The sequence below is a fragment of the Stenella coeruleoalba genome (genome assembly GCF_951394435.1).
Source record: "Stenella coeruleoalba genome assembly, chromosome: 6".
NCBI classification, from domain to species: Eukaryota; Metazoa; Chordata; class Mammalia; order Artiodactyla; family Delphinidae; genus Stenella; species Stenella coeruleoalba.
The window spans coordinates 74,649,204-74,662,213 of NC_137151.1; the positions used below are offsets into that span (position 1 = coordinate 74,649,204).

Consider the following 13,010-nt stretch of genomic DNA (forward strand, 5'->3'; position numbering starts at 1 on the left):
AAAGCAGCAAGGGAAAAACAACAAAGAACATAGAAGGGAATCCCCATAAGGTTAACAGCTGATCTTTCAGCAGAAACTCTGCAAGCCAGAAGGGAGTGGCAGGACATACTGAGAGTGATGAAAGAGAAAAACCTACAACCAAGATTACTCCACCCAGCAAGGATCTCATTCAGATTCGACAGAGAAATTAAAACCCTTACAGACAAGCAAAAGCTAAGAGAATTCAGCACCACCAAACCAGCTCTACAACAAATGCTAAAGGAACTTCTCTTCCTTCTCTTTAGCAGGCAGGAAACACAAGAGAAGGAAAAGACCTACAATAACAAACACAAAACAATTAAGAAAATGGTCATACAAACATATATATTGATAATTGCCTTAAATGTAAATGGATTAAATGCTCCAACCGAAAGACACAGACTGGGTGAATGGATACAAAAACAAAACCCATATATATGTTGTCTACAAGAGACCCACTTCAGACCTAGGGACACATACAGACTGAAAGTGAGGGGATGGAAAAAGATATTCCATGCAAATGGAAATCAAAAGAAAGCTGGAGTAGCAATTCTCGTACCAGACAAAATAGACTTTAAAATAAAGACTATTAGAAGAGACAAAGAAAGACACTACATAATGATCAAGGGATCAATCCAAGAAGAAGATATAACAATTGTAAATATTTATGCACCCAACATAGGAGCACCTCAAAACATAAGGCAAATGCTAACAGCCATAAAAGGGGAAATCGACAGTAACACAATCATAGTAGGGGACTTTAACACCCCACTTTCACCAATGGACAGATCATCCAAAAGGAAAATAAGGAAACACAAGCTTTAAATGATACATTAAACAAGATGGACTTAATTGATATTTATAGGATATTCCATCCAAAAACAACAGAATACACTTTCTTCTCAAGTGCTCATGGAACATTCTGCAGGATAGATCATATCTTGGGTCACAAATCAAGCCTTGGTCAATTTAAGAAAATTGAAATCTTATCAAGTACCTTTTCTGACCACAATGCTATGACACTAGATATCAATTACAGGAAAAAAATCTGTGAAAAATACAAACACATGGAAGCTAAACAATACACTATTTAATAACCAAGAGATCACTGGAGAAATCAAAGAGGAAATCAAAAATATGTAGAAACAAATGACAATGAAAACACGACGACCCAAAACCTATGGAGGTTCCTTAAAAGACTAAAAATAGAACTACCATACGACCCAGCAATCCCACTACTGGGCATATACCCTGAGAAAACCATAATTCAAAAAGAGTCATGTACCAAAATGTTCATTGCAGCTCTATTTACAATAGCCATGACATGGAAACAACCTAAGTGTCCACTGACTGATGAATGGATAAGGAAGATGTGGCACATCTATACAATGGAATATTACTCAGCCATCAAAAGAAACGAAATTGAGTTTTTTGTAATGAGGTGGATGGACCTAGAGTCTGTCATACAGATGAAGTAAGTCAGAAAGAGAAAAACAAATACCGTACACTAACACATATATATGGGGAAAAAAAGGTTATGAAGAACCTAAGAGCAGGACAAGAATAAAGACACAGACGTAGAGAATGGACTTGAGGACATGGGGAGTGGGAAGGGTAAGCTGGGATGAAGTGAGAGAGTGGCATGGACTTATATATACTACCAAATGTAAAACAGACAGGTAGTGGGAAGCAGCTGCAAAGCACAGGGAGATCAGCTAGGTGCTTTGTGACCACCTAGAGGGGTGGGATAGGGAGGGTGGGAGGGAGACGCAAGAGGGAGGAGATATAGGGATCTATGTATACATATAGCTGATTCACTTTGTTATACAGCAGAAACTAACACACCATTGTAAAGCAATTATACTCCAGTAAAGATGTTAAAATATATATATATATATAAACTATGCTTTCATCAATTCCCTCACCTCAACCTTGCTGTTTTCACTTTTAATACCTGCTTTTTAATACCACTTCACCAAAACTGATTGCTTCAAAGGACGTTTTTGCAAGTGGAAAATGAGTGGGAATAAACTGCACTTTTTCCACAGGTTAGTTTGGGCTTTGATCCCTCTGTCACCTTTTCCAGATTTTGTTGCTGCTCTTGCTGCTGGGGAATATTTCTCCTCACCTCGGGATGCCCCAAATTCAGTGGGAGATACAAGCAGAAATTGGGCCAAAATGCATTGCACCCTGAAAGAAAATGCTTAATCTCTCTAAAACTCAAGGACTCACTGAGGAAAAGAAGATTGAAAATATAATGAGTAGGTATTTCAACACAAAGGGTGGTAAAATGTTCCCATGACATTGCTGTTCTCGTGGAAAAGAGCCAATCCTCTGTCGTTTGTACCAAGGATTTGGCAATATTATGTAAAATACTTCCTATATGTATTTCTGTTTCAAAGCATAGGATATACTCTTGTATGTGTCATAATAAATTGAGTCATAATAGTTCTCTACCTTATTTGAAAATAAGGCTTTTTACATCAGTTAATGTATATATATATATTTATGAAACTGCCTGTACTAAAATTAAACACACATGTACAAACATGCATACCCCAAAGATCTAACAGTCACCACTCTCATTATGGAAATTCCACACATCCGTATATTCTCCCATAAGCATGCAATTAACCTTCTCCCATAAATTTCATTTTGATGGTAAAATCCAAGTTGTATTCATCTACAGCTATGAAACCAACAATATGTGAAGGGCAACTCACCACTATGGTCATAAAGAAAACTATTATTTCAGCCAACTGCCTCTGTAACATAATAGGTGCCTTACTATGTCAGTGGATTATGTCATAATCCAGCACAATAAAACCTCCATTGAGGACCAGGTGACACTTGAAATGATTGCCGTAGTCTTGACCCTAAGGAATAGACCTTTGAAGGTCTACTTAGGTTATAACTTTGAGGCTTTCTTTAGGTACCAAAACACAAACAAACAAAACATCTCATTTTTAGAAAGGAGAGTATGCCAAAGTCACAGAAAATCTGCACGAGAAGCATTTTCAGAATGAGATCAAATGTGCAGACAGTCTACAATATATCCTGCGGCAGGAGTTTCTTCCAATGCCATTATTATGTATGTTTGCTTTAGTGAGTACTGAAATAAAAAACTTCACATACTATAAAAATCTATTAGGCAGAGACAATGTCGATTATAGAACTCCCAAAGATCTCTTTAAAGAAATTAAAATGAGTGGCATTTCAGATTTTCCACTAAATTCAGATTTCTCTTTTTATTGCTTTTCCAGCTTTGTTGCGCCTTATACGGAGTAACTTTCCCTCTTACCAGACAGTCACCAACCAGCATCTCCTCCACCCCTTCCCTCACTATTTCCATTTTTATCCGTCTGCCGCGTGAGAAAAACAAGAAGCGAAGTGTGGGAGAAAGGTGAATAGTTTATGTGACTGATAAAGGGTTGTGCTTCTGAAAAGGCCACACAACATAATAACAGAGATAACATTTTTATAGTGCAAATTGAATATATATATATATATATATAGTGCAAATTGAATTTGGTGCAAACCAAATTGAATATCTGAAAATACCTCAGTTACATACACACATTCTCTAGCTGTAGATAGAAACATTTTACCATCAAACTAAGAGATTTAAACTGTTGGATCTCCTTTGCAACTGGGAATTCGTTAAAACTTTCATTTGAGCTTAATGTAGTATTGATGCTGAGATAACTAAAATGTATAAGATTTTTTTAATGCTCTATAAGAATATATTTATCTAAAAATAACCTTCCCTAAATAATAGTATTATTTAATTCAGTAAACACTTATGGGGGACCAACTGTTCAAGGCACAGTGCTGACAGTTACAGGGAGTATAAACTGAGTCAGACAGAATTTATTTTACTTACTAAGAGAAGATAAGAAAATAAAAACTACCATTTAGTGAGATTCTACTGTATGCCAGGTACTGTGCTAAGTGATGTGTGTCCCTTATTTTATTAAATTATAACACAATTCTATGAGGTTTGTATTATTATTCCCATTTTACAGTTGAGAAAGGTAAGGCTTGGAGAGATTAAGATCACAATATATGGTAGGGTCTGGGTCCAAACTCCTGTTTGTTTGACTCTAAAGCCCATGCAATCATTCCAAAAAGTAAGCTATTTATAAAGTTGTTACGTGAAAAAGATTCTATCATCAAATACATATAGAAAATGTTGGTTTCACGGAAGTTTGATGGTTTTTTTCTGCAAAACCTCTTGGAGCTTTTAATTTAGTAACGGGTACTGTGAATGTCTAGTCAGATATAATTTCTACCCTCAATTTGAGAATGAATCAATCCTTTTTATTTTCATAGAGGTCTGGGATAACCATGATACTATGGCATGTCCTTCAGGCTGCTGTCTTATACACATTAAAAGCACCAATTCAGGAGAAAGCAGATGACTTTCAGGTCCACCACTTTCTTGTTGTATGACCTTAGACAAGTGATTTTACTTCTATATACCTCTATTTTCTTTTCTATAAATTGGGGAAATACGAGGACCTGCATTATAGGACTGGTAGGAGAACTAACTGAGATTTTTCTATACAAAGTACTTAGCCCTGTGCCTGGCACCTAGCAAGTGTTCATTAAGTTTCCGTTACTGTAGTTATGAACTATTCCTACCCCTGTGACACTATGCCATATCCCTGGAGAGCATAAATAGTTAAATCCATTAATACTTATAAAAGGCAGGATATGTCAGTCGTCATATATTATCAACAAAATTTTAAGGAAGTTCAAGACAGAAAGAAATTAGATCTGGTTAGGAGCTGGGTTCATAAATATTTCCATAGGTGAACTATCTCTTAAGACAAGCCTGAGGAATGGTTAGTATTTTGAGAGGTGGGTATGGGAGAATGGTGAAGGGAACTGCATAAGCAAAAAGCATAGAAATATGGAATGTATTAAAATTTAAAACTTGTTCAGGCACTCAGGAGTTCTTAGTGTTTCTGGATCAGAAGGTAAACAGTAAAGAGAAAAGCAGAACATCTTTGTGACCTTGGAGTAAGCAAAGGTTTCTTAAATAGGAAACAAAAAGTGCTAATCATAAATGAAACAAATGACAAATATACTCTATTAAGAATACGAATGTAAGGATAAGACATGATCAAGGGAATGAAAAGGCCATCCAGAGAGTATGAGATGATATTCACAATATATGTGTTTTGACAAAGGACTTGAATCTAGAATAAAGAACTCCTACAGATCAGTAAGACAAAGACAATGCAGTAGGAAAATTGGGCAAAAGACTTGAATGGACACTTCACAAAAGTAGATATTAAAATGGCCTGTAAACATATGAAAAAGCACCTAACTTCATTAGTCATTAGGGATATGCATTAACCTATGAGATATTGCTACATACCCACAAGGATGGTTACAATGAAGAAAGACAGAGATTACCAAGTGCTGACAAGGATATGGAGCAATGAGAGTTCTTATCTGAAGGTAAATTGTTATAACTATGTTGAAAAACGATTTAGCAATGTCTACTAAAACTGAATATACACTTACTCTATGACTCAGCAATTCTACTTCCAAGTATATAGCTAACAGAAATGATCTGTATAAGAAAGTTCATAGCAATACTATATATAATAGCCCTAAATTGAAAACTGGCCAATTAACTAATCAACAAAGAAAGAACAATTCTGGTATCTTCACACAACCTGACATTCACACAATATGGAATACAGCAATAAGATAAAATGGTATATGGTGACGTGAAACAACGAATAAACCTTGTAATGTCGAGAAAAATAACTAAAATAAAGGAACATACATCAACATGCTGTATGATACCATTTATTTAAAGGACACAATCAGGCAAAACTAATCTATGCCGTTAGTTAGGATTATGGCGATTTTTGTAGGAAGGGTAGGATGAGGTTAGGGTGCAGTGACTGGAAGGGAGCATGAAAAGGACTTCTAGGATATTGGAAATGTTCTTTTATTAGATCTTAGTGCTAGTTTCACAGGTGTGTATGTGTGTATACATTCATTCAACTGTACATTTATGTGCACTTTTCTGTATGTTACATTTCAATAGAAAATTTAAAAAAGTGATATATTCAATGTTATTAACTTTAGTAAACTACTTTGACACATAGAGGCAAAATTCCTCAACAAGAAGAACATCTTGAAATACTCTCAAGTTTGCGTAATTTTAAGATAAGTATGTTTTCTTAAGTTCTTTTTTCTACTGCCAGCTTGATTTTGCTCAAAATGATTTGTGAGAAAATAAAATTCCCTTTAATGCTGATATTTCCTTGCTGCACTTCATAAGTGGCTAGAGGAGACTGACAGAGAATCCAGGGATGCCAAAGAGAAAAAAGTATATCTAGAACTCTGAGTCTGTAAAGTCTTAACAATTGGCAGCTTTGTGCCTGAATCTCCCTTGGGGCAGTTCAGGGTTCCCTCCAAAATGCTCCAACAGCAGCAGCATTCTGGCAGAATGTTGACTTTAAAAATAACTTCTTCTGAGTACCACCCTGAAGTTTATAAGCAATAATGAAGTGCTGCATCAAAAACAGCAGTGAAGCCACATCATGATTTAAGCCACAATGTCCTTTGGGTTAGTGGTAATATGCCAGCTTTTACACAAATTGATGAATCTTTCACTAAGATGCAATGAATGACTTTTTGGATGTATAGCAATAGAATACATAGAACCCAGTGGTGGTTCATTTATATCTGAATATTTATATCTGAATATTTATATCTGAATATTTTGTCCATGCACTGTTTCTTATATTTAACTTTTGAAAAACTGGGTAAGATTTATTTACTATAGAGTACAAAATACAGTTTGATTAAACATGTGACATACTTCCTTAGCTGCAATCCTTTTTTAAAGCAGCATTGAAAAATCTGAGAATTTCAGAATTTAAGTAAAGCAGATAATTGGTTCACGAAAATGTCTTAAGAACCAACTGTCTTCTTTAAGCTGAATTTAAATAAGTTTCTCTCTGTTACAGTTTTCTTCACTTGTAACCCAATATTATTAAGCATGCTCGTGAAAAGAAGGAAAGTCAAAGAAGAGAAAATAGAGTTCTGACAAATGCTTTGTCAAGTTTTTTGAAATAGTTTTTAATACACCTAACTTATCAAAAGGGAATGTCATGTGCTTAAGTTCCTAAATTACTAAGTCTTTAGAGAAGCCAAAATTATCTCCAGACAGGGCTTTACTAAAATTGTCTGAGGTCGAGACTGGATTGGGAGGTCAGGAGCCTGACGGAATTTTCTGGCAAAAAGACGTAGGGAGATGGTCTTGAGCTACATTTGCCCAGTGACTTCTGTCTATGGCGTCAAGATGCTTTCTTGAAATCTGACGCCTCTTTTGGTTTCAGAGGAACTCTTTGCTCTCCCTTTACAGCATGCTAGGGACATAATGGCAGTATGACTTATTTTAGAAACCTTCCTAAAACTACAGACTTTCCTAGGAAAGAGAACTATGTTTCTCAAACTGCTGAATATTTCTAGAGGAACTATAGTTCATAAAATTTTAGCAGTAAACATAATTTAGGAATCCACCCTTCATCTTATATGAGAAAAATGGGATTAGGAGAACTTAATCTAGCATGGTACCTGACTGATGGTAGGAATCAAATTTAGAGCTCATTGCCTAGAGACACTATTTCAAATACTTGTCTGTACAATCAAAGATGTACAAGAATCATATATTGAAGTCTTTATCTTCTTTAAAAATTTAAGTAGATTAGTATTTAGTCTGTTTTCTTTTTGTATATAGACTGAAATTTAGAAGTACTCATTTTTAAATGAGATTTTAATTTTAATGGTTTTATTAATATGAATACTGGAAGAAATTAAATGAAAGAGAAAATCTAATGTGGCCAAGAGCCAACATTCTTTCCCTTTTAAAAAGCAGCAGCAGATTGATTACAACACCTAATTTTAAATAATTATTTTAGTATTCCCAATGGGGAAAAAAAGAGAGAAGCAAAATTCATTCAAACTATGCTTTTAACCATACTGTTTGGATCAATATAACTAATTCAAATAGCTTCACAGGAGGAGGTACACACATTTCTGTTGGTGGCTTTTATACTAAAGTTCTATCAGAAGTGTAACAAAAATGCTATCTGAAAAGACACATTTTTCCAAGCAATGGCAACTGACCTTCTACTGGAACAGATGAAAGAAGCAGGGCCTTACGGGGACAGCTCACAGGAAGGGGCTGCATACAGCAACTCGGGAGGTCAGCACACCCAGCTGCTGCTATAAATTCTAGCTCCGGGACACCAAATGTTTTGCCCCCTAGTTTCAGAGAATTTCAGTTTTGCGTTCAGTGTCTAGGCTGTTTACATTTAAGAACCAAAGATGGGGAAAGAAAAGAAGAATACTGGTTTACTTAACGGTCCTTTTAAAAAGATATTTTTCTCCCAGAAACTCCCCCAATTTAAAGAAACAAAGTTAATATTTGCTCTGCCAGTGTTCTCTACTCCCACCTTGGTAGAGAAAAGAGGTTTCCTTAGCTTAAATATTAACCAGACATTTCAAAGCTATTCAAAAGCTGTTGCCCATGTTAAAAAAAAATTAAAAAAAAAAAAAAGCAATAGGCTCCTAGAAAACACAAAATGGGAATAAAGAGAAGAGTAAAAACTGTGTTAAAATCCTCTACCCTTTTTGCATGCATATCTCATGACCACCATAATTATAGTGCACCATAGAGAATTCAGAAAAAATCCTAGTGGAGTATTATAATGATTACATAGTGACTGCCATAGACGAGACCACTCTTGGTCCTCTATCAGCCAAGAAGCCATTTTTATCCAGGAGCAGTAGAGATGGCTCCCACCTGGCAGCCAGGGCTGCTGTGCAAGCAGCATGAAAGCCACCATCCCATCCCTGTGGAAACCTGGTATGGGGTGACAAATCTGGCCATGCGAGGGATAGGGTGAGCAGAAACTGTGGGTAATGGGGAGACAGTGGGGTTAGAATGGGGAAAAGGATGAGGCGGATTTGGAGAGGAAAGGAAGAGTGGTGTAAGTTTGGCTGAATTTTGCCAAGTGGACTAGAATTGGCACCAATGCCTTATTTGGAATTTCCTAACATCTCACTCCTAAAATGATTTTCTTCTTTTTCATCTTCAATTGTTTGGCAGAAATCTGTATGGAATGAAGTAGACCAGAGCAAAAACTGTATCAGTAGGAACAACCTAATTAAGCAGGGCATCTAAGTCCTTCAAACAAAGGAGCTGGGCAACTGGGAGACACCCTTATCCTGAGACACACGGAGAGTCTTGTGACCCAGGGATGCTTGCACTACAAAGGGTCTTTAGTGGGTATTAAACAGAATGGCCAATCCCTGGCCTGGTTTCTTGGAACTCTGCCACTGTCCTGACATCCTAGAAATGGATGCTACTTGCTTCAGTCATGCAGGCAGCTTCTGGGGCACTAGTGATATGCAAAACAGCAACAGATAAGGCCCTCTGGTGAATGCCCAAGGATTTTCTGCATTGGAAGTGATTCATCATAAATGATTGTGCCTGTCCCTGTGTATCATGTTTATTCTTGCACCTTTATAATGTTTTTATTCTTTGGAATTTCTTTTTGGCTTCCCAGATGACTCCTTCTCATTCCCCCTGTGAACACCAAAAGTCAAAGACATAATGATTTTTTAATAAGGAGCCGCATGGAAAGCAGAGAATTTAATCACAGCACTCATCATTTTCCTTTTCAATGATTTGCTTTCTAAGGCAACAAAGGAATGGAAAAATTTTCTTTTAGAAGAACATTTGTTTTCACTCTTGGCCTCTTCTGAACTTCAAACAGCCTTTTACGCTCCCTTTGTTTTAAAGGAAACAAATGGAAAGCAAACATTCATAAAAGTGGACTTGGTGCTCAACACATTTAATATGACAAAGTGTGTTGAAATTTCAGTTAAAGAAAATGCAAAAAGAATCCAAAGTTCTCAAATTGCACAATCTCTATTTTCAAACTCTGATTGACTTGTGTCTCTTTTCTCTAACACCCACTTCCTCTCTCTCTCTCTTATCCCGCTCTGTGTCCCTAGTCTCCCGCATCCCACCTGTTTCTCTTTTCTGCCTCTCTCATCTCTCTTAGCTCTCTGCTGTCTCTGGCATTTTCTGTCTCTGTCTCTGTATGTGTATGTGCCTGTCTGTCTCTCTCATCTCTTCGTCTCTGTCTCTCACCACTAAATACTGCTGGGGAACTAGAAAGCACTCTCAAAATTTGTCATTTGCCTTTTTTGCAGCTATATTGTATTAATTTCATTTTCAATATTTGCTTCTATAAATCAGAAGATTAATAGCAAGACTTTGCTAATATCAGGGTGAGTTTGTCCCCATAACAAGATAAAACAATTAAATTAAGGCCGTATCTCCAGTTATGTCTCAAGCCGTCAGGTCAGTTGCAACAACTGAGCACTGTTTCACATGTGCTTACATGATAGTGCCTGCCACCCGCATGACAGAATGGGGCAAGTTAAGAACTTAAATCCACCATAGAATTTAATGGTATCTTTTTACAGAAATTCATCATCAGTGTCCTGGGTTATACAAATTCTATAACTTTTCATCGAGGAGCACAGGGTGATTTTACGTATATTAAGTAGACTTCAAAACTGTTACATGGCTTACGATCATCCCACGTTTTGCTGATGAAAAAACGATGCTCAGGGATAAATAATTCCATGACAAAGCATATAGACAAAAATGAAGCCAATTATGGACCCAGGGCTAGAAAAAAATTTCTTCCAAAATCAGGTACTAGCCTAATAAGGATAACGATACTGAGCAACAGCGTCTGCTAAGAGGTCCCACAATACAGGGTCTCTAGGACCTTGGAAAAATTAATGCACACTGGCCTTAATTTACTCATTTTCTGCAAGAGTCTACTGAACCCTGAGTGTTTACACCCCTAATCCACAAATGAGGTAGAATAAAAGAAGCTGATACTTTTTCAGTATTTTCCAAACCACCTGAAATCTCACTGGGGACAATGAGATAAAAACATCTTCCTACTGCCAAGAGTTTCTAAGTTTCTAACAGTAATATTTATTCACGTTTAAAAATGGCAAAATTGAAAGAAAAAGGATTTTTTTAGGTGGGGAGAACTGAAGTAACAATATTAAAATAATAATTTCACAAATATCTATTGTATACATACAAAATACATCTATCCTCATGACAGACAATACTCCCTCTTGAGGAGCTAAACTTACCTGGTTTCCAGAGAGATTTCTATGCCCAAAGGTCTAAATAAACATGAAGCCATTGAGTTTTGATTTGAACTAGATGGAACATTAAAAGCTTGAAATGTGCCTATCATAAAAATCATGTGACAAGAGTATAAATCACCCATGTCACTCAATTTTATTACAGGCTACCAGCCACTGTTCTGTCAGTCTGAATGTGAATCCTTGAGCATGTACAATCATCCGCTTAAATATACTTCCTGAAGAGAATAGAAAAGAGAGAGCGTTCTAACATACTTGGATTAAACCTAAATCTTATTTTTACCTAGTAAAAATGTGAGACAAATATCAAAAGAAAAAGGAACTGTAGTTCATAAAGACAAAGGAAATGTGGGAAGTCTGTCACATCTTTATTATACTTAGCAAAGTGACCCAGTACTACAATTTAAATAAAAACAAGTTAGAAAAACCAAGATGACCTTGGGCAGGGGAGTCACGAAATTAGCAAAATTCTATTTGCTCTAACTCAGGTACTTTTTCCCTTTTCTAAAATTGACTTTAACTGTTTTACATTTTTGTCATATACTTCATGAAAGAGTCCCCTGAGGTGTAAAAGCTGATCGGCTAGCAATGCTTACCTTGGTTTTTAAGATTACAATCCACGGTTCACTTCTGCATTCGAACACTGTACGAGGCAGTACATTGAGAGATAAATAATTCCATCATTTCAACCTGGTGCTCCTGTGAAATGTGGTGCTAGGAAACAGCCGACAGGCAGTGCGTCTGAACAAATCATACGTTCTGTAATTGCCGCTTAGCTCTAATTACTACTGAGGATAGCGTTTGCAACTTGATTCCAGGGAGAGGGCAGACTACCTTCTGACGACACTGAACCAAATATATCCTAAAAGACTGACAAGTTACTTTCTTTCCTGTAATTTTTCTGAGTATTTCCCAGCTACTCAGTAACTACCACTTTGCCACGGTAAAAGTAGAATCAAATAATCTGACACCCACCTCTACTTTCCAATGAAGCAATTTAATTCTCGCAGAATATGTACTTATTATAACAGTTTGGAATTTTTAGTATCACTCAGACTTAAGGGGATTGTTTTTTTCTTTTCTAGGTGGGCAACTAAATCTTTATTTTGAAATTGGTTTTTATTTAAAAAAGGAATATGTTCTCAAAATGTGAACTTTATTTATATTCTGCTAGTCCCAAGTAATTTATTTGCATACCATTAGACCTAGAGAATTTCTTTTCTGGGGAGTTTTAGGTTTTAAATAAAGATTCACAACATGTAATTCAAAAAGACTGAAGCAGATAATTAGATGTTGATAACATTAATAGGGATGTTTATGCATTTCAACTCAAAAATCTAATTTCAGTTATATGGGAGAATTACCATGGTGAAATTAGCAGTTATGTAGGCTTGGAATTAAAATAATACACTTATTCCTATACCTAACTAATTTCACTCTCCATCTAGTGGCCTCTGACCATATGATCAGAATAAGGCTTCTGATATATCCAGGTTACACAGCGTGGCTATGACCAAATGGTTGTTTTGCTTCTTCTAAGCTGATTGTCACTGATACTGTTGCATTAGCTTCGTGGACATTTGACTGAATGAAACTTAAAATGACTGATGTTTGCAAATGTCGAGAAGGATTTTGCACTTTGGTTGTGCAACTTTTAGCATATTTGTCAACCATGGCCAACACCTCAGTGATGATGTACAGAACAAATTACACCCACCCAAATTCAGAGATTTGGTATATCTACTTAAGTC

The 13,010-nt window shown here is 36.3% G+C and overlaps 1 protein-coding gene across 6 annotated transcripts in view; it reads right to left on the bottom strand.

The window, feature by feature from the left end:
- Positions 1-13,010, bottom strand: part of ZNF385B (zinc finger protein 385B) — a 413,497-nt gene that overhangs the window by 90,397 nt on the left and 310,090 nt on the right. Inside the window, exon 1 of one of the 6 annotated variants that reach the window (XM_079923564.1) lies at positions 8,179-10,203. The exons of the other annotated variants lie outside the window; for them this stretch is intronic. Within the exon in view, the coding sequence (XP_079779690.1) occupies positions 8,179-8,242 (64 nt within the window). The 5' untranslated portion in view covers positions 8,243-10,203. Of the gene's footprint in view, positions 1-8,178; positions 10,204-13,010 lie in introns of those variants that run through there. 6 annotated transcript variants of the gene reach the window in all.